The 26,189-nt window shown below is 42.9% G+C and overlaps 1 protein-coding gene and 1 pseudogene across 2 annotated transcripts in view; both read right to left on the minus strand.

Annotated features, from left to right (window-relative positions):
• Window positions 1-26,189, minus strand: part of Epb41 (erythrocyte membrane protein band 4.1) — an 87,694-nt gene that overhangs the window by 52,035 nt on the left and 9,470 nt on the right. For both annotated transcript variants that reach the window (XM_051170936.1, XM_051170935.1), the window contains 5 exons: window positions 25,405-25,447; window positions 19,584-19,659; window positions 18,004-18,222; window positions 6,230-6,317; window positions 1,933-2,085 (listed from right to left, as the gene is read on the minus strand). In XM_051170936.1, the coding sequence (XP_051026893.1) occupies window positions 1,933-2,085; window positions 6,230-6,317; window positions 18,004-18,222; window positions 19,584-19,659; window positions 25,405-25,447 (579 nt within the window). The remainder of the gene's footprint in view (window positions 1-1,932; window positions 2,086-6,229; window positions 6,318-18,003; window positions 18,223-19,583; window positions 19,660-25,404; window positions 25,448-26,189) is intronic.
• Window positions 9,440-9,930, minus strand: LOC127211160 (peptidyl-prolyl cis-trans isomerase FKBP2-like; annotated as a pseudogene).

Consider the following 26,189-nt stretch of genomic DNA (forward strand, 5'->3'; position numbering starts at 1 on the left):
TAGTCACTGACACAAAGAAACTGTCTAATAAATATTTTGTAGTTGGCCGGGCACAGTGGCACATGCCTTTTAATGTCCGCACTAGTAGACAGGGCAAGCAGGATCTTTCAGAGTTCCAGGCCAGCTGGGGCTACACAGTGAAATCCTGTATCCAAAAAAAAAAAAAGTGGGCGGGGGGCGTGGAGAGATGGCTCAGAGGTTAAGAGCACCGCCTGCTCTTCCAAAGGTCCTGAGTTCAATTCCCAGCAACCACATGGTGACTCACAACCATCTATAATGAGATCTGGTGCCCTCTTCTAGCATGCAGACATGCATTCAGGCAAAACGCTATATACTTAATAAACAAATAAATCTTATTTTAAAAAATCTTTGTGGTTAAGAGCGCTGGGTTTGAAACTTTGAGGGAAGAAGTATACCAACAGGTGCTTTGCAGGTAACATCCAGACTGTCCAGGCTGAGACAGCACCACTTTTCACCAGCAGATGGTGACAGACACACACAAAGCCACCTTCATTAGCAAGGGGGCCTCTCTCATGCCATCTTCAAATTGACTGGGTCAGAAAAGTTATTCTTTTTGAATGCTAGGAAGCTCAGCTTCCTATCGTCCCAGCGTCTTTTGTTTAGGAAGTGGCAAAAAAGAATTTAGAGCTTAGAAACAAAAACAAAAAAGAACTGTCCCAGGCCTAGAGAGAACTCAGTGGCTAAGAGCACATAGTGTTCTCACACAGGACCCAAGTTCATTTCTTAGCACCCATTTCATGGGGCTCAGAACCCCCTACAGCTCCAGCTCCCAGGGACTCAGTGTGTCTTGCGTCCTTGGAACCTACAGTCATGTGCACATACCAAAACTCTTAGTGCACGCACACACACACACACACACACACACACACCTCTAAATAAATCTCTACAATATCCAGAGCTATAAAGAGAGACTTGTGTAAAAACAAGTCAGGCAACGGGCCGGGCATGGTGGCTCACACCTTTAATCCCAGCACTCGGAAGGCAGAGGCAGGTGGATCTCTGTGAGTTCAAGGCCAGCCTGGTCTACGAAGTGAGTCCAGGACAGCCAGGGCTATACAGGAGAAACTCTGTCTAGAAAAACAAACAAAACAAAAACCTAAAAAAAAATTAATTCCTATTTAAACAATTTTCTGTTATGTCATAATAGCTTTTCAAAATAAAAGCTAAAATTAGATGGGTATATCCTGAAATTGACTACCAATAACTGAACTGGGTTTTGTTTGTTTTACAATTTTGTTTCGTTTTCTAGGTGAGACAGTTCTCACGAGGCCAGACTTGGAAGCCCTGCTCCTCCTTTCTCCATTTTACAAGTGCTAGGATTAGCTGCATGAGGACTTCTTAGTGACATAGATGGGGAAAGGAAAGGGAGGAGTATTTCATGCAATTCACGCTTTTGTTTTGTTTTGTTTTGTTTTTTGTTTTGTTTTTGTTTTTCAAGACAGGGCTTCTCTGTGTAACAGCGCTGGCTGTCCCAGAACTCGATCTGTAGTCTAAGCTGGCCTCAAACTCACGGAGTGTGTGCCACCACCGCCCGGCTTCATTCATTCATTCTTTTTTTTTTTTAAATATTTTATTTAGTTTTTTAATCTATGTACATTGGTGTGAAAGTATCAGGTCTTGGAGTTACAGACAGTTGTGAGCTGCCATGTGGGGTGCTGGGAATTGAACCCGGATCCTTTGGAAGAGCAGGCAGTGCTCTTAACCACTGAGCCATCTCTCCAGCCCCCCATTCATTCATTCTTAAGGCAAGGTTTTCCTATGTCACTCAGGTTCGCCATGAACTTGCAATTCTCCTCCTGCTTCAGCCTCGGGGATTCCAAGACCGGGGATTGCAAGCGTTTGTTTCCATACCCAGCTAGAAGGGATGGTTCGGCCTGTTTGCTTCGGGAGAAGAGAAACTACGTTGTGTACCTCTCCAGGCCGGATCTTGATGAAAAAGCTGCTACGTTTGTAAGAAATCTTTAGCACTTTGGGCCAAGGAAAACGGTTAATTCTCAACTTGTCTTTGTAAACCAAAAGGCCACTGGAGCAGACTCCTAGGATGATATCCACTCCTTCCAAGTCCTGAAAGAGAGAAGTGCCAGCATTTCACTTGAGCAAAGTGTTCAACACATTATTGGCTATTATTAAATAATCTGAAGGGATCAAGAGCCAAAAAACCAGTTACAAAGCATGCAATAAAAACAAAACTTAAGAGTTCAATTTCTAGTACCTCTGTAAATGCCTCACAAACAGTTCTAACTGCAGTTCCACGGGTTCAGGTTGCCCTCTTCTGGCTTATACAGGTACTACATGTACCTTTTGCCACCCCCTCCTCACCCCCCCCCCAAAAAAAGTTCATCTTAGGGCCAGAGAGCTAGCTCAGAGGTTAAGAGCATTGGCTGCTCTTCTGAAGGTCCTGAGTTCAATTCCCAGCAACTACATGGTGACTCACAACCATCTATAAAGAGACCTGGTGTCCTCTTCTGGCCCGCAGGTGTACATGTAGGCAAAAGACTGTATACCTAAATAAATAAATCTTTAAAAAACAAAAACAAAAAACAGAACTTAAGCCAGCCACCACCAACTGGATGCTCTACGTCAGGAGACAACCTTAGTAACCCTGCTAGGCAGCACGGTAAGAGTCATCACTTCTTGGCCAGTGAGATGGCCCAGCAAATAAAGGCATTTGCTGCCAAGCCTGACAATCTGAGTTCAATCACCAGAATCTACATGGTAGAGTGAAAAATCTTCCACATCGTCCTCTGATCTCCACACAACCACTGTTAGTTTGGTTGGTTGGTTTTTTTTTGAGACAGGGTTTCTCTGTGTAGCCTTGGCTGTCCTGGAACTCACAGCGATCTGCCTGCCCCTGCCTCCCGAGAGCTGGGGTTAAAGGCGTGCGCCGCCAGCCCGGCTTTCCATACATCCACTGTGAAATGTTAGCATAAGAGATATGAGAGTAAAAAACTGACATTAAATATGTTAACTTAAAAGACCTAATCCTATACCAGGCATAGTGGCCTTTAATGCCAGCACTTGGGAGGCAGAGGCAGGCGGACCGCTGTGAGTTCGAAGCTAGCCTGGTCTACAAAGTGAGTCCAAGACAGCCAAGGCTACATAGAGAAACCCTGTCTCAAAAAATGAAAAAATAAAAATAATAAGTACTATTCCTAAGCCTAGAAAGAACACTGAAGTAAAATGGCATTAGATTAATGTACCTAGTTATTAAGAAAAAAATTAAAATGTTAATCATCACATAATTCAAGAAAAACTACCTAATTAACCATATGATTATTTATCTAGTTAAGTAATCAAACCCAAAGTTAAATGGTTCCTATTTTTTCTTAAAAATGGCTATAAAGAAAATTATTAGTTCCCAAATGTGTTAAATATAAGAATTACAGAGATAAATCACATACAGCTTCAATTCAATGACTGTATAGCTGAGAACTTACCAGAAGTTGCCCTCTTACGTTTTTTTAAAGCCCATGGGTTACAACTATCTTTCTTTCTTTTTTTTTTTTTTTTTAAAGTTTAAAAACTTAATTAATCAGTTAATTAATTATGGGTGGGCAGACAGCCGCCACAACTTAAGTATTTGTGGAGGTCGGAGGACAACTTGCAGGAACTGGTTCTCTCCTTCCACTGTGTGAGTCTCCAACAGCTCACCAGGCTTGGCGCCAGGCACCTTTATCCACTGAACCAGTTTGTGGGCTTCCTTTCTCTTTTGATGGCATTATCTGGAGGAACACTTTGCTCTGCAACAGTCTGAAAGGGCACATGCTATCTGGCTGCATTGCCTCCTGACACCAGCCTCTGTCAGGAGACGAGACGTAAACCTATCAGACTTGTCCTGGGGAAATGTTCCTGAGATGATGCTCTGAAGTCCTAACAGCGCTTCATGGGTTCATGGGAGCTGGTGCTCAGTGCAGACCGATCCAGAGCACAGTGATGGCTCCAGAAAGCCATGTGACTGCGCAATGAAATTTTTACTAGAATGAACAGAACTTAAACATGAAATCATAAGACATTCAGGCAAGGAGAATCCTGAAAATCATCCACAGGTCCAAGAGAGAACAGATGCTTGAATGTCTGTTTCTAAATTTCTACCAAGTGAATTTTTCTTATTCTGGAATAAATAGAGGGAAAGAGTTAGTTCCTTATCCTCTGAGAGAAGCCTATCATATTTTTGAAGAGTGCTTCTAAACAACTTGTCATGTTGAGCTAAAAAGTGGATTTCCCTGTAGTTTCCATATTTTTATATATATATATATATATATATATATATATATATATATATATATATATAATATACATTTTTATTTTTCTATCTTTGGGTTTATGCCTGGACACTATGATAAAAGCTTTTCAGTTTTGCAATTTTATTTATTTGAAATAGGGTCTCATGTATCCCAGGCTGTCCTCAAATTCTCTATATAGCCAGGAATGATACTGAACTTCTGATCCTCCTGCCTCTACTTCCCAATGGCTGGGATGGCACACATGCACCAACACACCCAGTTTACGTGCTGGGGGTTGAACCTAGGACTTCACACATGCTAGGCAAGCGCTCTACCTGCCGGCTGAGGTGTAACTCTAGCCCCATTTCCCTTTTGTGGCTAAGTATCTCTATTCCTTTATTTCTTACTGGATGCAGTTTTATCTACACCACAGATACTAGTTAAGTTCCTCTACATGAGCCTCGGGACCATCCCTCAAGTCCTTCCCCTTGCAATCTTTGCAACACTCCTAGCCATTTTAGCATCCACTTAGTAGCCAAGCAACTCGCATTAGGTAGGTACACATGATGCACTCGGAGAGCTCGTCTTGCAAACTGCTGAGCTCCTCCCCATCTTGATTATTAGCCCTGGGAGGGACCTGAAACACTGTGCTAAATGCCACTGACTCAGGGACCACACTTAGAATCACTGGCCTTGGGGAATGGTTCTGATTCAGGCATCATTAGCACTGTTTGGGGGTGGTCATTATATCTGCAGCTAAAGCTGCTTCTGAGCCAGCCTATAAATCTGGGCAGAGCTCTGCAACCTGCACATTTAATAGCCACCCAGCTGATTCTTAGGTGAAGCTGAAATACCCCTTGTTGCCTCTCTGTATCTTCAAATGTAACTTTATTTTAGGAAATACAATTTGTTTTCCTCTAGATATTCACATTTTTATCTTTACACTGTTTTGGTTGCAAAATTTTGATGGTGAGAGTGGTAATGGGTAATTGGATTGATACTGAGAATTCTGGAAAAAAAAAAATCTATTCAAGCTGGGCATGATGGCAGAGGCCTTTAAACTTGGCAGAGAGAGAGGCAGGTGGGTTTTTCTAGATTCAAGACCAGCCCGGTTTACATAGCAATTTACAGGCAGGCCAGGGCTACATAGTGAGGTACTGTCTAAAAGCATAAACAAACAAACAAACAAACAAAAAAACTGACTCCTCCTTCCCCCCACCACCTTTTTAAAAATCTGTAGCCCAGGCTTGTCTTGAACTCCCAACTCCAGAGAACTGGTATCACAGGTGTGATCTACCACACCCGGTTTCCTTCCTTTGTTCCTCTCCCACACTCCTTTGCTTCTTTTCTTTCTTCCTCCTCCCTTCTTCTCATTTTCTTGCTATGTAGCCCGGGCTAGTTTTCAGCTTTCAAAATCGTTTATGTCTATGGGTGTCTTGCCTGCTGTATGTCTGTGTATTCCATGCTTGCAGTGCCTAGGGAAGCCAGAAGAGGGCATCTGATCCCCTGGAGCTAGGGCTGCTACCGCTGGGAGCAGCTCTGTGAGAATGAAACCCCCAGCTCTGTGAGAAGCGGCCAGAGCGGCTCTACAGCCCCCAGTTAGCTTTGAACTCAAGATCCTCTTGCTTCCCTCTTGTCATCTCGTGCTGAAGTTACAGGCATGTCCCACCAGGCCAAGCACTGTTTTTCAGCAATGTTTTAAAATACTATTAAGTAGCCAAGCTGTGGTGGCGCATGCCTTTAATGCAGCACTTGGAGGTAGAGGTAGAACAATCTCTGAGTTCGAGGCCAGCCTGGTCTACCGAGAGTTCCTGGACCGCAAGGGGCTTCACAGAGAAACCCTGTCTCAAAAACCGTAAGTGAATAAACATCGTAAATACATGTTGTTAAGAGGTATAAGATGAAACAAGTGCTCGTATACATTAACAGGTCTGTGACATATGCATGTATACATACATGTGAATAAGGACCAAAGTTATCACTACCTTTGCTTTATGAAGATCAACTCCATACATGGACAACTTTTTGGCATTCTCAAGAAATTCCAAGTCAGCCTGAGCTGGAGTCATGGACCTTTCACAGAATAAAAAAATAGAAAATTCAGTTCTAAAGCAGAAGAATTTATAACAACTGAATATTCACTGTACTTCACATAAACACACACACACACACACACACACACACACACACACACACACACACACACACCATGTATATATATTGAGTCCTCAAAGTAATTATGGAATGAGAATCTTCTCACTGCTTGAGTCTAAGTAATTGAAATCTGCCTGAGAAAACAAAATTATAGAAAAAACAAGAAGTCACCCAAAAGCTACCAGGAAGTCCTAATCAATTGCTTCCTTCAGGCTACCTCATCTGGAGTTCTGTACCCCACTCTTCAGCCTTTTCTGCGTCACACATGAACTCCTCCTACTAATTTTCTTTCCAAGGAGATGACCAAATTAAACCCTCAGTACAATTTACAAGATCCTCTTAGCCCCCTCTTTCTCTCTATACCCTGAATCGAATCGAGTTGTTATGGAAATTAAACTGGAGAGCAGCTGAGGGTACTTAACTGGGGCTCTTCCTGGGGGCAGATTTGATGAAAAGACATTTTCTGGTAACAGATGGTGTCCTGCCCACTGATCTCAACAAATAAACTGGCTAATAGAGGCACACTGACAATGGGACTGTTTTCTGTTATTAAGATGTCTTCACTGTCAGGCATACGATGAGTTAGGTTTGTTTGAAAACACCCAGTCTCGCTGTCTTAAACATTCATTGTGCCAATCTCTCCTTTATCACTTTCTTCTTTTTTGAAGAATGTTCTTGGGCTGTTAGCTTTCAAGACAAAGACATCACTAAATAACGCTGCACAATTTGGACCAATTACCACAGTTCACAGTAACAACAAGGCAGCCAGATCCCCCCCCAAGGAAAAATACGCGGGCAAAAAACTTTCCCCTAAGACTGCCTGGAGCCATAGAAGCAGCAGGGGTCTCTTCACTTCACAAGGAAAAGTCTCTGCCAAACCCATTTGTCCTTACCCTCATTAAAAAGAACAAAGGATTTCTTAGAACAATAACCACCAAAAAGAGGAAAAGATCATGTCAGCCACCCTGAATAAATGTTTCCCAAGCCCTAAAGCATCATACCTAAGTTCATTAATTAAGAGTGAAAACAAAGGGGGTGGGGTGGGACCTATATGCAACAGTATTCAAAACACCCCAGGCAGCTTTTATAATTGTATAGATCTTTTTAAAAGATTTATCTATTTATTTATTTATTTATTATGTGTATGGATACTTGGTCGACATTACATCTACACACCAGAAAACGGCATCAGACAGTTGTGAGCCGCCATGTGGGTGCTGGGAATTGAACTCAGGACCTTTGGAAGAGCACTGAGTGCTCTTAACCACTGAGCCATCTCTCCAGCCCTGTATAGATAGATCTTTCTATGTAAGTGATATGCTCTTCTACTTGGGGCTATTTTCAGTTATTTTATGTTTCGTTGTTCCTATTTTTATATGTTTATAAGTAGGTTCTGGATCACCATGGTAGTGAGACTACCTTTGTAAACTATACATGTTTATTACTATTGAAACTTTAGTTCTCTAATACTTCAGAGATCCATCTACATACATACCATAAAATAAAATTACAAAAAAATAACCTGGAGCCAGGCATAGTGGCACACAACTGTACTTCTAGCACTTGGGATACAGGAACAAGAGGATAACGTGTTCAAGTCAGCATGGGTTACATAAAAAGCTGCGAACCTCTACCGTCCCTTGTCAAACTTTTTTTTTTTTTTTTTTAAAGAGAGAAATACGCAGGCATGGTAGCATACGTCTTTAATCCCTGCATTCAGTGAGCAAAGGCAGGTGGACCTCTGTGAGTTCAAAGTCAGCCGCGTTTACATATTGAGTTCCAAGCCAGGCAAGGTCACACAGTGAGGCTTTCTATCTCAAGAGGATGAGGGTGTGGAGGGGTGGTTAGATCACTTAAATTTTTACGCAGATTTTAAAACTGTAACCAAAACACACACTAGAAGCCTTCCCCTAGTGCCGGGGCGATGACCCATTGCATGATGTGTAGCCATGAGGAGGACCTGAGCTCAAATTCCTGCACCCATAGCCAAGGCCAGGCATGGCAGTGTGTGCCCTAGGTCCCAGCGCTGAAGAGGCGGAGACAGGTGGACCCCAGTCTTCCTGGCCAGTTACTGTAAGCCAACCAGTGAGCGCCACATTCAGTGAGACTCAAACTGTAAGGCTGAGGGAGCTGGAGAACGGGTGCAGAGATGGTCCTGTGGTTAGAAGTGCTTCCTGTGCAAGCATGAAGACCAGAGTTCGGATCGTAGCATTCATGTAAATAACAGCAAGATGTCATCCACGCGTACCTATAACCCCAGCACCGAGTGGGGCAGAGGCAGGGGGATCATTGGGGCTGGCTGGCTTACAGCCCAGCTGAAAAAAAAAAGACATGAACTGCAGGTTCAGTGAGAGGCCCTACCTTTCTCAAGAACCAAAGTAGAAGGTGATGAGGGGGGGCACCGGATGTCCACGTATGCTTGCACAAGCACATGTTATCTGCATACACCACACACACCTACGTATCTAGGTAAGTGTGCTTCAACACTGTGTTATGGGGGAGGAGGTAAAAGGGGATCTTCAAGGCTTCGTTCTTTAAACTGTCGATACCTGAAGTTTGGCCAATGCCTTTTATGTTACTTTTAGATTTTTGAAACAATTATGGCTTGTTTTTTGGGGGTGGGGTGATGGTTTTTGTTTTGTTTTGTTTTGTTTGCTTGTTTTCTAGATAGGATTTCTCTGTGTATCCCTGGCTGTTCTAGAACTCACTATATACCATAAGACCATAAGACACACACAATATATAATCACTTATTTTATATACCTATTTTCTTGCTTAAAGTGCCTGGGATTTCACCAGTGGGAGCTTCTACAAGGATGATTTCTCACGAATTTTTTTTCTCAGCATCCCCTCCCAGCATGGTGCAGAATTAAAGTATGCCAGTATTTGCGTATGTACCTACTTACATCTCTGTCTATAACCACCTATCTATATACTGGGAACCTTGATTGTGCATTGAAACCTCCAGGGTTTTTTTGTTTATGGTTTTTTTTGGGGGGGGGTTAAAGGCTTTTTTGTTTGTTTGTTTGTTTGCTTGTTTGTTTGTTTTGTTTTAAAACAGTCTGGTCCCTGACAGGGGCCTCCTACCCCTCTGCAGCCCGCTACAGTTCTGAACATCGCTCAATCTTGAGCAGCTCCACCTCAAACACCAGGGTTGCTCCACCTGGGATCTTTGGGGGAGCTCCCCGCTCTCCATACCCCAGCTCAGATGGGATCACCAGCTTCCGCTTCTCCCCTTCACACATCCCCAGGAGCCCCTGGTTCCAGCCCTTGATGACCTGGCCAGTGCCAAGGGAGAAAACAAAGGGCTGGTTCTGTGGTAGGCTGCTGTCAAACTCTGTCCCATCTTCTAGCTTCCCCGTGTAATGCATGTGTAAGACATCTCCCTTTCTAGACTTGATGGGGTCCACGCGTTTCTTCACTCCGATTTGCAGCTTCCGTTTGCCTTCTGCCCCATGGCTGTGGCCAGGGCACTCAGGCAAATGGACAGTATTGTCAGGACCCAGCTCAGCCTCATGTCTCTCCTCACCGCGGCCCCGGAGCCAGTCCCGCTTGTGCTGTCACCTCTGCGCAGGCACGTCCTCGTGGCTCCAGTTTTGTTTTGTTGTTTAAAAGATTTATTTATTTATTATTATGTATACAGAGCTCTGCCTGCATATACACCTGCAGGCCAGAAGAGGGCATCAGATCACCTTATAGATGGTTGTGAGCCACCATGTGGTTGCTGGGAATTGAACTCATGACCTTCTGGAAGAGCAGTCAATGCTCTTAACCGCTGAGCCATCTCTCCAGCCGCCTCCAGTTGTTTTAACGCAATACCACCAGGTTCTTCTCTCCCGTCCCATAATTTATATCACCTTTACATACAAATTACTCTAAGTATTTTGATTGATTTGGTCAATCTTTTCCTTTCTTTCACTTAATATATTTGCAAGCTCTCACAGCAGCCTCTGACCTCTCCCCGGCTACATAACCTTCTCGTCTTCTCATTTTCCTCTGAATTGGCCACTCTCCACCGCTATCCACATACAGATACCCTCCTTCCCTTGCTAGAGGTTTGACCAGTTAGACCAGGTTAGACCACCTTGGACTCCTTCACTCTGAGCATCCATTCAGCTGCCCCCTACATTCTGCCCAGGCCTTCCGCACACATGGATGCCCTCCTGCTCTGCCTGGACTCAGACTCCCACACTCCCTAGCTCCCATGACCTCTGTGGTGGCTGGAGTGAGAACATCTCCATAGCCTTATGTGTGAATGCGTAGTCACCAGCTGCTTGAGAAGGATTAGGAGGTGTGGCCTTGTTGGAGACGGCTTGTCACTGGGGGTGGCTTTGCCACAGAGCCCTGGCACCAGACAGCTCCTGCTTACGACAGGGAGAAGTTAGATACAGCACACTTCACCCATAGTGACTGCCGTAGTTAGCAAAGGCACTGCTACCAAATGAGTCCCGGTGTTCTGTGGCAGCTTTTTTTGTTTGTTTTTTGTTTTCGAGACAGAGTCTCTCTTGTGTTAGCCTTGGCTGTCCTGGACTCACTTTGTAGACCAGGCTGGCCTCAAACTCACTGCGATCCGCCTACCTCTGCCTCCTGAGTGCTGGCATTAAAGGCTTGCGCCACCACGCCTGGCTCTGTGGCAGCTTTTAAACAATGTTTGTTGCTCTTCTTGACTAAGGACTGTGATTTCAAATAACTAAGTGGGGGACAACTTACAAGTCTGTATGCCTCCTTGGTTCCCATAAACAGCACAATTACTTTTAAAGCTTGATTTGCTAGTGTTAATTCAAAGAGTTAACTATAGTATAGATTTAAAAATCCCTGTCTGGGCCCAGGGCCACTACTCCCATTTCCTTGTGTGTAGGCTGTCTTGTTTGTCTGATGAGGAGGGCGGTATATTGGCTTGTGCCTTTCAACACATTAAGATGCTTAGGTCTCAGCACGAGTTTCTTTGATTGCTTAAGACACTATGCTATTGGGCGTATTAACGCTTCCATTTGGGTCTCTGTTACCATGATTGCCAATCTGTCCCGAATGCAGTAAGTAAATCCCATGATGGCGGACATCTACATTTTCCAGGCATAAAGATCTAAGAGAACAGCAATCAAACCACGCCCATCATCTCTTTGACATTGTTCTGTTATGTCCTAAGAGTGATTCTCCAAACACAAACTTACACTGCTTATAAAACACTGATAAAAATTATACTGCTGTTACTGATTTTGGTTTTTTTTTTGGGGGGGGGGGGGGAGACGGGGTCTCATGTAGTCCCAGCTGGCCTTGAACATACTATTGTAGCCAAGGTTACCCTTGATTCCTGAGCCTTCTGCCTCCAATCCCCAAGAGCTCAGATAACAGGTGTGTGCTACCACAGCTGTCTACAAATATAACCATTTGCTAAGTGCTTTAGACGCATTTTCTGATCCAACTATAAAATGCACCTGATAAGCCTCATTTTTCAGATAAGAAAATGAACCTCAGAGGGCTTAAGTAACTTACCAAGAAGCACGGAGCTAAAAGGAGTGGGATTCAAAGTAAGATGGGCTACCTCATCTATGTGCCTATTGCATAACCCAGTGAGTTCCCAGATTCTCTCAGCCTTAGGAACTCTCTACTCCCTCAACTGCTGGGGACCACAAAGTACTTTTCTTTATGTGTTACACTGCTCTATAAATTTTAAAACTAACCAAAAATTAAGTGTTCATTTATGGAATCTTAAAGAGTAACAATAAACCCACTGGATTTAAAAAAAAAAAACACACATTTATGAAAAATACTAGCAAAGGATGAAAATTTTAAAGCATTTTTTATACTATATTGAAACGTGAACGTAGTTTATGTGCCTGTTCAGGTACGTGGGGAGTAGGGGTGCATGTATATTTGAGAGTGAGCATGTGCACACGTGTGCAGGTCAGAGGTCAACCTTGGGTGTCATTCCTCAGGTGCCTTTCATCTTGTCTTTTTAAAAAATTATTTATGTACATTTGGTATTTGGCCTACAGGTACATTTGTGTGAACGTGTCAGATCCTCTGGAACTGGGGTTGTGAGCTGCCATGTTGGTGCTGGGAATTGAAACTGAGAGTCCTCTGGAAGAGTAGCCAATGCTCTTAACCGCTGAGTCATCATCTCTCCAGCCCCCGCCACCTCACCTTATCTTTTTAGATAGGTTTTTTTCATTGACCTTATTAAGTTAGGCTGGCTGGCCAGTGAGCCCCCAAATCCCCCTGTCTCTGCCCCTCCACTGCTGGGATTACTAGCACGTGCCAGCCCCACCATGCAAGGCTTAGTGCTTCTTCTTTTCACTCTTAAAATGGTTTTTCAAGACAGGGTTTTCTCTGTGTAACAGAGCATATAGAGACTAGGCTGGCCTTGCTTGCCTCTGCCTCCTGAGAGCTGGGACTAAAAGCATGTGCCACCATACTGATCTATGCAAGGCTTTTTATGCAGGTTCTGTGTAGGCTCTGGGATTCTTTCAAGACAAGTGATTTACTGACTGAGCTAGCCCCTCAGTCTAAGAGCAGCTTCTTAAAGAGTAATGAAATGTGAAACCCGAAAACACATCAATGAACTTCTTGTTAAATTACACATTTCAGGTTTCACTGCCCTGCCTTGTATTTTGAGTGGATCTTTTTACTCATGTGTTATTTTATTGTACTTATTTATTTTGGGTTTTCAAGACAGCGTTTCTTTGTGTAGCCCTGGCTATCCCACACTGGCTCTATAGACCAGGCTGGCCTCAAACTCAGAGATCTACCTGTCTCTGCCTCCTGAGTGCTGGGATTAAAGGTATGCACCACCACACCTAGCCTGTGTTATTTTAAAACATTTATATTTCATATATTCATTGGCTGAGTTAATTTATCTAAATGTTGACACATTTTAGCAATCTACATATATTTTAAACTGCATTTATTAAAAAAAAAAAAAACTACTAATCTCAGCTGTACACTGGTGGTGCACACCTTTAATCCTAGCATTTGGGAGGCAGAGGCAGGTGAATCTCTTGAGTTCGAGGCCAGCCTGGTCTATAGCCAGGACAACCAGGGCTACACAAAGAATCCCTGTCTCGAAAAATAAAACAATAATAACAAAAATAAAACAACGAAAACCCACTACTAATTTCAATAGACAAGCCTGTAAGTAACTGGTAAGTGTCAAGATAATCATGGTTTATAAGTTTTCCAAAATCTAATTTTGGGGTCTTCCTATGTTGGCCAAGGCTGGTCCCAAAAAACCTGTAGCCCAAATGATCTTTCTACCTCACCCTCCAGAATATATGGCATTATGAAAGTGTACCAGTATATCGGGCTTAAATTCTAATTTTGGTTTGAATTTTGCAAAAGCACCAAATACTATTAGGTTTTTCTTCTTCATGAAGTTCTGGCTCATCTCCCAACTCCCCCCCTTTTTTTTTAATGTATGCCAAATAGCGAAGTCAGAATGACCATAGACTGTTGGCCTTTTTCTAAGTTTTCCAGTCATGTTATAGGAAAAAGGGGGCTAATTCATTCAGCTCACAGGGCTTTCACTGCTGCACAGAGCTATAATTCATGAATTGGCAGGTAGGGAGATGCTTTAAGTAATTTCATTAAATCATAGACCATCAATGTAAAGTATATTCAAGATTTGATAAAACAAACATTTTATATTATTTCATTAACATTATCTTGGGCTCAGAGTGAAAGCCCAGGCGTACAGTACACTTGCCTGACGTGTTCAAGGAACTAGGTTTAACAACAGCACCTAAGTCAACCAACTTAAAAAAAAAAAATCTTAAAATTTCTGGGCGTGGCAAGGTGTGGTCATTATGCCAGCACTCAGGAGTAGAGGCAGGAGGATCAAGAATCGCAGGTCACTCATACCAGTGAAGAAGAAGGAAGGAAGGAAGGAAGGAAGGAAGGAGGAAGGAAGGAAGGACGGATGGACGGACAGAGGAAGGTTGGTTACTTTTGGTTTTCTGTTTTAATTATTTGTTTACACCATAGCACACGTGTGAAGGTTAGAGAACAACTTTCAGGAGTCGGTTATATCCTACCGTGTGGATTCTGGGATTGAACTCAGGTTATCAAGTTTGATAGTAAATGTATTTAACCACTGAGTCATCTCACAAGTCCCTGAAAGTAAATGTGTGCACCTACGTGTTATGTATATGTAAATGAGTGCTCACACTCACGTGTGAGTAGACAGAAGTCAGAGGTTGATGACAAGTGGCCTCCTTTGTTACTTTTTGAGGCAGCGTGTCTCTCACTGAACCTGGAGCTCCCTAACTGTAGTCAGTGAGGCCCCTCCTGTCTCTACCTCCCAGGGCTGGGATTATGGGTGCTTGCATCGCACACTGGTGAAGAATAGGGCCACTAGAGCAGTTGTGTGCCGTAGTCTGTGCTTCACCCGCCCCGACACAGTGAAAAAGACAAACAACGTAGAGTTACCACGGAAACTATTCTGAGCTCAGAGACCTCTTGAGAGGACCTTGAGAAGCACTAGGTTTGTGGACCGTGCTTTCAGATCTGTTGACTGGTGTGCAGGGTGTTTATAAAGTTAAGTGTGACACTGCACATAAAGGGCTTAGCACACTGTCTGGCATGTAGTAAGAGATGATTACAACTAGTGACCTGTAATTATCGGGGTTACATAACAATGCTATAAAGAAGAGTCAGGCATTAGATGAAAGACTCTACAGTCCTTCCAAATTAGAATTCTACTGTAACTGAATTAAAAGTATCATGAGAAGCTGGGTGGTGGAGCACGCCCTTAATCCCAGCATGGGAGGCAGGGGCAGAGGCAGAGGCAGGCGAATCTCTGCGTTCAGGCCATCCTGGCCTGCAGGGCAAGTTCCAGGACATCTAGGGCTGTACAGAGAAACCCCGTCTTGAGAAAAAAAAAAAAAAAAAAAAAGAAAAGAAAAGAAAAGAAAAAGAAAAAAAGAAAAAAGAAAAGAAAGTATCTTCAGAGACAAAGTATCAACCATAATTGGACACCACTATTTCCTTCTGTTTAGTTTTATGGCAGCAATAAAGATGCTTTCTTTTTACTATTTTACTCATTGTCCGAAGCTTATACTACTAAAAGTGATTTTTGCACGATAAGAGAATAATATTCCCTTCCAATTGGGGTGTCTTTATTTGTTTAGAAGGGAATTTCATGTACCAGGCTCCCCTTAAACTCTGCTTGTACCTAAGCATGACCTTGAGTTTTTGGTTGCCCTCACATCACCTCCTGAGTGCTGGACTCACCACATGTTTTTGTGGTGGTGATCAAACCTTGGGCTTTGTGGATGCTAGGCAAGCACTCTACCAACTGAGCTATGTTCCCCAACTTTCACAATTGGGACTTTCTAACAAACTAAGTTATTTAAATTGACTATTTCTTTTTTTTTTCCCCAGAACTGAGGACTGAACCAAGGGCCTTGCACTTGCTAGGCAAGCACTCTACCACTGAGCTAAATCCCCAACCCCAATTCCTTTTTAGTACTTGCTTTGGATTTGTACATGTGTATGCACACATAAATTTTAAAGATAATAATGTAAACACTAAAAATTTACTCAAATACAAAGCAATATCATTGTTATAATCATCAACAAATTCAAAGTATCTTTAGTGGTCTCAGACATTAGTATCTTAGGACACATAAGCCCACATGTAAAAAGTAAGTTTTGGGAACTGGAGAGTTAGATCAGCAGTTAAGCGCACTTGTGGCTCTTGCAGAGGACTCAGGTTCAATTCTCAGCACCAACAGTGGCTTAGAACATTCTGGAACTCTAGTTCTAATTGACCCTGCACCACCTTCTGACTCCCACGGCGACAACTTGTGCACATAGCACATATACATGCACGCAAGCCAAACACTCATACACATAAAATAAACAAACCTTAAAAAAAACCTTTTAAAAATAAACTCTGGGTCTGGAGCGATGGCTCAAAGGTTAAGAGCACTGTCTGCTCTTCCAGAGGTCCTGAATTCAATTCCCATCAACCACATGGTGGCTCACAACCATCTATAATGAGATCTGATGCCCTCTTCTGGCCTGCAGGCATGCATGCGGACAGAACATTGTATAAATAATAAATAAATAAATAAATAAATCTTTTTAACAAAACAAAACAAACACCTCTGATAGCTCTCGTTAGATACACTGTGATCCCACGAGAGCTGGATGACTCACGAGAGGACTGCTACACGGGTTACAGACTTTAAAATCCTAATTACGAGCCTCGTGGGGTGGCTTACTGGGTAAAGGCACTTGTCCTTGAGCCTGACAACCTGAGTCTGATCTGACTCCTGCAAGCTGTCTTCTGATTTACACACAAGCATAGTGGCATATACACATGTGTGCATGCACACACACACACACACACACACACACACACACACACACACACATACACTCTCTCTCTCTCTCTCTCTCTCTCAATTAACTAAAATACTTATCACAGTTTTCATGACTGAGGTCATGAAGTAAGATGTCAGGGGCAATGGGACAGAACAAGGCTAAACTGAGGCAAAGGCCTCTTACTTGAAGCATGCCAGTCGTCCATGTAATCTATTAGAACAGGCTCAAAGAAGCCAGGACAGCTCAATAGCCAAAAGACAGAACACCTGTAGCCACCACAGCCACTGCCTGACACCACGCTTTGGATTGCTCTCTGAGCAATGTGAGCTGTTAAATCTTTGTAACACAGTGCGTGCTCAAGTGACTCAGGATGCTTCGCCAATGCAATGTAAACCAATGCCTGGATCAGATTAAAGCAGCTTGTGAAATTAGCTACAGTAAGTCATTCAAATAAAAAATGTGTGCGTGGAGAAAGAAATATAATTGGGGGGGGGGGGAGGCGTCACTTCAGTATGAGATAACAGCCACTGTATTTTCACTATGTGAAAGACATACCAGTGTTGTATTATATGTTACACACACGTTTACTTTTCCAAAATTATCCATCACCTCATTTCTCCTAATGTAATAATCTCAATCAAGGAACCAGACCAGAGAAATTCTAAGTGCATCATCTAAGTTCACAGGGCCAGGACAAAACAGAGGCAGCCTGCCTCAAACTAAGGGCCAGCCTCGCTCTTGATCATGGTGTATCACCTCCCAATGTTACTAATTATTTTCATAGAAAGCAGTAAAGTCAGTGAATTACAAAATACCTTCCCAGGGCACCACGGCCCCTGAATCCACCCTGAGCACAGAACCCAAGTTAGAAGCCCTTGTTCTAAGGATCTTAAGGCACCTAGCATGGCATGTGTATAAAACGTGAAATTAAAGTGAAGGGTATTGAGCACCTAGTACGCACAAAGCTTTGTGATAAGTGGTTCTCCCACACAAATATATTATCTCATTTAGTTTTTAATCCTACAATGCAACGCCCATTAACTCCAATAACTAACAAAAAAAACCCAAGAAATTTCAATAAACCTGGAAACAAAAGTAAATTTCCATTACCCTGATAAGAAAACTGAGGTTCATTCAGAGGGCTTGAATGACTTTTCCCAAAGTCAAACAATAAAGGGAAATGAACTCAGAGTGACTCTTCCGATGACAAACAATGACTCAAGTCAAGGATTAAAACCCACGGCCAAAATAAACACAGAGTATCTGGAGACGCGCTCACCTGTATGACTTATGCAATTCCATGACCTTCTCCTCCAGTTCCTTGGTCTGATTTGGAGCCAGTTTAAAGTCACTAACATAGTCCACGCCATGGAGTTCCGCATCATAATCTCCCAGCTCAGACTGGATGGTGTAAGAGCCGAGGAGGGCTAAGGTGGCAAAGGAACAGGGCAGCCGTCCAGCAACTATGTCCTGCCGGAGCTGAAGGCATAAATAGTATCTACATCCAAAAATGAAAAGATGCCAATGTGTCAGTGGCAAGAAAAGAATACAATACAGACAGACAAAGGGGAAGAATCGGGGGGGGGGGGGGGGGAGGAAAGAGGCTAAGGAAACATGGGGTGATAACTACTGTTCGGAAGAGCATACTGGGCAAGTGGCTATTCATTGTAATATTGTTTCCTCCAAAAATATTTGAAATATTTCCATAAAATAAAAATACTATAACTACGTTGAACAGAGTTGGAAAGCAGTTTAGAAAAATAGGGAAAGCGAGAAATATCTGAAGGAAGTAAAGAAACTAGGATCTTACTGAGCACATACTATTAAGTACTAAGCACGTACATGTACACCATGGAAATAAAACAAACAATCCCTCAGGGAGAGGGGTCGCGCTTCCATGGAGAATGACTTTATAACAAAGTAACTTAGAAGATGCGACAGACTTCTCACAGCTTTTAGATTTTAGGAGTTTATTTTATTCCCTCACTTAAATTTTTCCTGTAATTTTGTTTTGTATATGGGTTTTCTACCTGCATGTATGCCTATGTACTGTGCACATGCACTGTCCGTGGAGGTCAGAGGAGGCTGCAGGATTCTATGGGACTGGAATTCAGACAGCTGTGAGCTGTCATGTGGGAGCTAGGAATTGAACCTGGGTCCTCTGGAGAGCAGCAGCCTATGCTCTTAACCACTGGGTCATTGCTGCTGCCCCTCCCTCGTTTTAGAGAGATAAAAACTGACCGCTAGAGATTGTAAATTCCTCAGGAATCAGATCATCAACAGCAAAACCAGACTTAGAAAATAGTTTCTTGGCAACCGATCAATTCAATTTAACAAGCATTGCTGAGCATCTGCTAGGAAGAGGACTCCCTGATGATGACATCATGGACATGAATGCGCACAGTGGCACAGTTTACCACACAGTGCTATTCCATTTTGCCTTGTGTTTCATTTTTGATAAAAATCAAATAAAATAATTCTCTTTAAAAAATTCAGTAGGTTCTTATGTAAGATTTATGCAATAAATTAAATGGGCTCAAAAGACGGGCCAGTTCATGAGAAAGGGGTAAAGGGAGATAGTCATTATAGTAACTACCATGAGACTTTGCTTTTTCAACCGTGACGGAAGGGCAGGAGGACAGTTTGGTCTTGCCCTCCAGGGTAGTATAACACGCAGTGCTGGCTCCTGTCACAGTCAAACCTTTTAGGGTCACTTAGTATTTGCAAGCCCGCTTTGAAGGGACCAGAAACTTTGTATTTTGGACTCAACATTTAAGGTTTTTCTTCTGTCCAGAGTGTGGAAATTCCCATAGCTTATAATAAGAATTACAGTTACTTATTTAACTACTAAGTGTTTACCTTGTTATGTCTTCTGTTAACTGTGCTGGGTCAGGCGGGTAAAACTTCACATTAAATGTGAAATTCCAGGGAACACCTATAAAAATAAAGCAGGAATTTTGCTTTTATATCCAAGTTTCTGATTGAAAATACTCAGTTTTCTCTTTCTTTTTTCTCCTCTCTTAAACCCTTTTTAAAAAAAGATTTTATTTATTTATTATGTATACAGTGCTTTGCCTGCATGTACACCTGCAGGCCAGAAGAGGGCATCAGATCACATTATAGATGTTTGTGAGCCACCATATGGTTGCAGGGAATTGAACTCAAGACCTCCAGAAGAACAACAGTCAGTGCTCTGAGCTACCTCTCCAGTCCCCTCTTAAATCTTTCAACATTTTCATATTTCGTGTTTAAAATCTATAGAGTAGCAGAGACAGCACCTAGGAAAGCTGGAAGGCCTCGGTCTTCACTAACGTGGATTAGAGCCGCACAGACAAAAGCAGATGAGAGAACAGTCCCACGGATCGGTGTGCTCAGAGCCAGTTCTGGAAATGTCATTTATAGTCTGCTCTGAGCTGTCAGAGGTCAATGGGCCCTCTTTTGTAATTTTGACAGTATTTATATGTGATATGTCAACATTATCTGAAGTAAACAAAGGCTCATGTGCACATATGCATTAAATGGATATATAAGACACAAAAAACTAAAAGTAAGTTCAGCAAAATAGTAATATTCGAGAAATCTGGGTAAAGGCTGCCTATGAATTTTTATACTACTCTCTTTTAAATTTCCCAATAAGCGTGAAATTGTGTTAAAAGTTTTTATTAATAACTTTAAAGATCTCGCGCTGCGTGTGTGTGTGCACGCGTGTGTGTACATGTGTGCGCATCACATGTAGGTATCTGTCCACAGAGGTTACTGAATCCCCCGAAGCTGAAATTAACAGGTAGTTGTGCTGCCAGACATGGGTGCTGTCTGAACCAAAATTAGGTCCTCTAGAAGAGCAGCAAGTCCCTTCAATTGCTGGGCCATCTCTCCCACCCCTTAGTTAATGGTTTTTGTTTTGTTTCAGTTTTTGGTTTTTTGAGATGGGTTTTCTCTGTTTAGCCTTGGCTGTCCTGGAATCACTCTAAAGATCACGCTGGCCTTGAACTCAAAGATCTGCCTGCTTCTGCCTCCTGAGTGCAGGGGTTTAAGGGGTGTGCCACTACTGCCGAGTCCTAGCTAATAATTTGTTGTTGTTGGGTTTTGGTTTTTTTGTTTGTTTGTTTTTTGAGACAGGGTTTCTCTGTGTATCCTTGGCTGTCCTGGACTTGCTTTGTAGACCAGGCTGGCCTGTCTCTGCCTCTCTTTAGTTAATAACTTTTTTTTTTTTTTTTGGTTTTTTGAGACAGGGTTTCTCTGTGTAGCCTTGGCCATCCTGGACTCACTTTGTAGACCAGGCTGGCCTCGAACTCAGCGATCCGCCTGCCTCTGCCTCCCGAGTGCTGGGATTAAAGGCGTGCGCCACCACACCCGGCAATAACTTTTTTAACATGAAGCTGGAAGAGATGGCTTAGCAAGTATAAGGACCTGAATTTAAGTCTACAGAACCCATGCTAAAAAGCTAGCCATGGCCGCATGTGCCCGTAACCCCAACACTGTGGGAAGGGTACGATGGAGAAATCTCTATAGCTTGGTGACCACTAGCCTGGTTACAGCTTCAGTGAAGAGGGGGAGTGACAGAGCAACACACCCAACATTTCCCTCTGGCCTCTGCAGAGAGCACCACCCCCAACACACATGTGCGTGTACACCACATACACACACATACACGAGGAATGGCTTTCTTCTGAGAGCACTGGTTCTCACAAAAGATTTGGCTCTAAGGAAATTTCAAAATAAAGGATAAGGCAACTACTGTGTGTTGTACACATGGCTGGCCATACGAAAAGTACAAAAACAAAACTGGAAGGAGTGCTCCAGAGCTGCCAACAGACTTCTATAATAGGAAGAGATGTACCTGAAAAGAAAGCCAAAGAGCCCAAACTTCCCCCCTAAACTAAAAGGCTAGCGCACGTTAATTCTGTGTAGATGAAGGATATGGGTTCTGTTACATGGTCTTCATACTTTGCTGAATTTCCATTACAACTCAAATTTTTAGTGTTTCGTTTTGTTTATTGGCATATGTTAGGCTAAGTGCTCTACCACTATGCTATGTGACCAATCCTAAACGCTATCCTACTCAAGAATCTGGGTTGGAGAGAGAGCTCAGTTGCTAAAGCAGTTGCCTTTTAAGCATGAAAACCTCAACTTGGGCGCCAGGCGTAGTGGCACACGCCTTTAATCCCAGCACTCGGGAGGCAGAGGCAGACAGATCGCTGTGAGTTCGAGGCCAGCCTGGTCTACAAAGCGAGTCCAGGACAGCCAAGGCTACACAGAGAAACCCTGTATCAAAATACCGAAGGAAAAAAGGTAAGAAGGAAAAAAAGAAAGAAAGAAAGAAGGAAAGAAAAAACAAAACCTCAACTTGGCCCTAAAGACCCACAGTAAGGAAGAAAGGCTGTACAGTGACGTGCTTTTGTAATCCTAGTGCTGGGAGATAGAGACAGCAGGTCCTCACTGGCCAGCAAGCTTAGCACACTTGGTGAGCTTCAGGAATTTAAAAAAACAAGGTATACAGATACGGTACCCAAAAATGGGACCCAAGATTGCCTTCTGTGCTCCACACACAGGTGTGCACCTGGACACACAGAAACAAATATGTGTGTGTGTGTGTGTGTGTGTGTGTGTGTGTGTGTGTATGAGAGAGAGAGAGAGAGGGAGAGAGAGACTTAGCAAGTACAGAGACATATCCACAAATACAAACATGAATGTAATAGGAAACTAATAAGAGTAACTCAAAATACACAGAAATATGGTCGCTTATAGTGTGTGATCATTTTTTAAAAAATCAATGAAAGATAGATAGATAGATGGATGGATAGATGGATGGAGATGGATAGATACAGACAGACAGACAGAGGCAAGCAAAAGATATAGTCAATACTCTGTATATAAAAATGATGAGTTGCACATTTAAACAGACACACCACAGGTATGCGTTTATATATACTCAGACTTGTCTAGGAGTAAGACAAGAAACTAGTTACCATGGTTGCCTCCAGAAAAAGAAACTGCATGACTAATACAAGGGAGGATGATTCACCTTGTGCTATTTTTGTTCGCACCTTTTCATACCGTATACCTGTAGCATTTATTTTTAAAATTGGATTTTAAAAACATGTATAGCACAGCTGCTTTTGATTTGTGTGATGTGAGACAGGACCTCAAGTAATTAAAACCTAGGATGTGGAGTTTCAGTTACATATCCCCCTGGGTACATTTTGAAAAATTTATATCTGCCTAGGGATATCTTGCAGATTATACCAGTTTAATTGATTAGATTTAATGATGTTTAAATATTTCTTGGGGCTACAAAGACGGCTCATCAGGTAAAGGTGTTTGCTGTACAAGTCTAGCTACCTGGATTTGATCCCTGGAACCCATGTATAGGTCAGAGGAGAAACTGACTCCACAAAGCTGTTCACTGACCTCTGCATACATGCACATGTGCGCGCGCGCGCGCACACACACACACACACACACACACACACACACACACACACACGTGTAAAACTACCCTGAGTATACACCAATTATATGATGAAAGGTTAAAAAAGGAAACACCTTTTATCACAAAAAGATCACTTCCTGACATTATATATTTGAGTCTTTAGAAAAGTTTTAATTTAAGAACATGCATTTTTTCCCATGATGGAAGAAGCTCTTCTTCTTCCTCCTCCTCATCATCATCGGGTTTTTTTAAAGATTTATTTATGTATTATTATATATACAGTGCTCTGCCCGCATGTATACCTGCAGGCCAGAAGAGAGCATCAGATCACATTATAGATGGTTGTGAGCCACATGTGGTTGCTGGGAATTGAACTCAGGACCTCTGGAAGAGCAGTCAGTGCTCTTAACCTCTGAGCCATCTCTCCAGCCGCATCATCGGTTTTTTTGAGATAGGATTTCTCTGTGTAGCCATGACTGTCCTAGAGTCACTTCATACACCAGGCTGGCCTTGAACTCACAGAGATCCACCTGCCACTGCCTTCTGAGTGCTGGGATTGAAGGTGTGCACCACAGACCCGGTTTCATCATCACTTTTCAAAAACAGTCTTCCTATGTAGACTTATAGCTTGCTTAATCTATCTAGTGAAACCTGTCTCAAAATAATAATGAAATAGCAATTGTAAAATAATAAATTTAAGGTTTTTTCATTAAGGAGCAAATGTAGAAAGTTGCCAGTCCAAAAGAAAGTTTTGCTTCTCTATTTTAAGAATGCCAAAACCAAAACAAAACGAAAGAAAAGAATGGTAAAACAGTCATGTACAAGGTCTAAAGAAAAAAACATTCCATGGTAACAGAAATGTTTCAAGAAATCAGTGAACAACTCTGGCCAGGTGACAGAACTGAAATATGCTAATCAGGATGATTAGCCATTGTATTTCCTGCAAGGTTCTTCAAAAATAAAAGAAATTAAAGTGACAGCTAGCTGGCCTTAATCAAGACAAGCCATCTTTAAGAGCCCATTGGGTCTGGGGCTGCATAATACCAGCCTACACACGTTTCATCCCAGGACAGCAGTCTTAGCAGGGCATGCAACAGCAAGGGACGTGTGGTCTAGAAGACACGCCCCATTGCCAGAAGGCCTGAGGCGAACAAGTCTTCCTTCATTTTTCCTTCCTTACATCTGCAAAAGGACTACAGACAAACAAAACCCTCCCTCATCTCAGGGTATGTGCTCCAGGGTCATCCGTGGATGCCTGAAATCTTGAATAGTATTGAACCCTATAAATATTTCCCGTGTGTGTGTGTGTGTGTGTGTGTGTGTGTGTGTGTGTGTGTGTGTGTATCTTTTACAAAGCTGAGAACTCACCTATTCACCCAAAGGACATACTTGGTAGCTTCTCTTAGTCCTAACCAAATTGCCAACATCACTACTCGTGTACTTTGCAGCCATTATCAAATGAAGGAAGGTTTACTTAACACAGGCCTGTGCTAGCCTATCTGATAACCTCACAGTGACTAAAGAACTGGTGTGCGTGTGAGGATACAATGTGGGCAAGCTGGACAAAGGGTGACTCATGGCCTAGACATGGGGGTGCAAGGCCACACAAGGTTTCATTACCACCCAGAAAAGCGCAGAACTCGGGGGGGGGGGGGCGTTTCCAGGCTACAGCAGTTAAATGAAACTGCAAAAAAGGAGAAGCTACTGCAGAGAGGAAAACATGGAGGAAGGCAGAACACAGGGTTGTGGTTGTAGTTCATGCGTAAGGCCCTGAGCTCAATCCTTAACACCAAAAAGAGAGAGGAAAGAAGGAAAACAAAGGGGCAAAAAGAACACAGCAGTCTGGAACCCTAAAAGGAACAAGACCCAATGGCAACCTCCTGCTACTGGCTAGTGCAGTTTCTGTCTCTGCCATTTTGAGACCTGGCTCTCATTTCCATTTTCTCGTCCTTGTTATTTTCCAACCTTCTGTTAGTGTCACCTATTCCTACTTTTCCAGCTTTGCCTAGTTGGTTTTTGTTTTGGTTTGGTTTTTCAGAGTCAAAATCTGACCTACATCTCAACAGTATGGGCCTCTATGTTCTCCTACTATGGAATCGGCCCTTCCAGGGGAAAGTTTTACCTCTATTTCAAAGCAGTCTACAACAGTCGGGACTCTCAAGAGGCCGACTCACAGCCAGTGAGGGTTGGAGATCCTCCGGCCCGACTAAAAAGAGAGGACTATATAAAAGGGCTGTATCCACTTACCTCGAACCTGTTTTTTTATTTCTTTGGCGGAATCCAGCCATGTCTGTAAAAAGAAGAACAGGCATTCACACAGAGCCCAGGACGCACACACAGTTCTGCACCGGAAGCAGCACCCTGGCCACCCTGGCCTCCAGATGATCCTACATTTCCTCTGGAAGACTTGGCACTAATCTTACAAACCACAGTGGTTTCTCGGCAGCCGAAAGGGAACCAGAAGTTGGTTTGAATCCACACTCCAGAGCGTCCTCTCTGTGCCTAAGTTCCCTCGTCTCTAAAATGGGGATTTTGCTGTAGTATCCATCTTACAGAGCTGCTCGTATATGCAAGTCTGCTTGTGAACAGCAAACGTGAACTAAGTGTGCGCTATTTATAGCACGCGGGAAAGGTTGGTGAAGATCTAGAACTGGCAACAGCTGACAATGTCCACATCTTATTTTCTCCTCTGACCTCTGGTCTTGCTCAGATTCTGCATGTCAGCACAGCCGCTCTGCATAGTTCATTACCCAGTAAGTTTACTGAATGAATATACCCTGCCTTCCCCCTTAGCCCTCCCCCACCCCACCCCCATCTTCTTACACCCCACTGAAGAGTCTACACACCACTAGAGCGAGCCTCTTCAACCTGTAATGTCCCTGGCGACGCAACAGCTCTTTAAAAAGCCTTACTATGAACAATTCTTCATAGGCATCTAAGAGATGTTTAAAGACAAAAACAGCTAAATTTCTAGTAGTCTTTAGAACAGCTGTTTGTTTTGTTTGAGATAGAGTCTCAATAGTACTAGATGG

Source organism: Acomys russatus, chromosome 29 (genome assembly GCF_903995435.1).
Source record: "Acomys russatus chromosome 29, mAcoRus1.1, whole genome shotgun sequence".
Classification (NCBI taxonomy): Eukaryota; Metazoa; Chordata; class Mammalia; order Rodentia; family Muridae; genus Acomys; species Acomys russatus.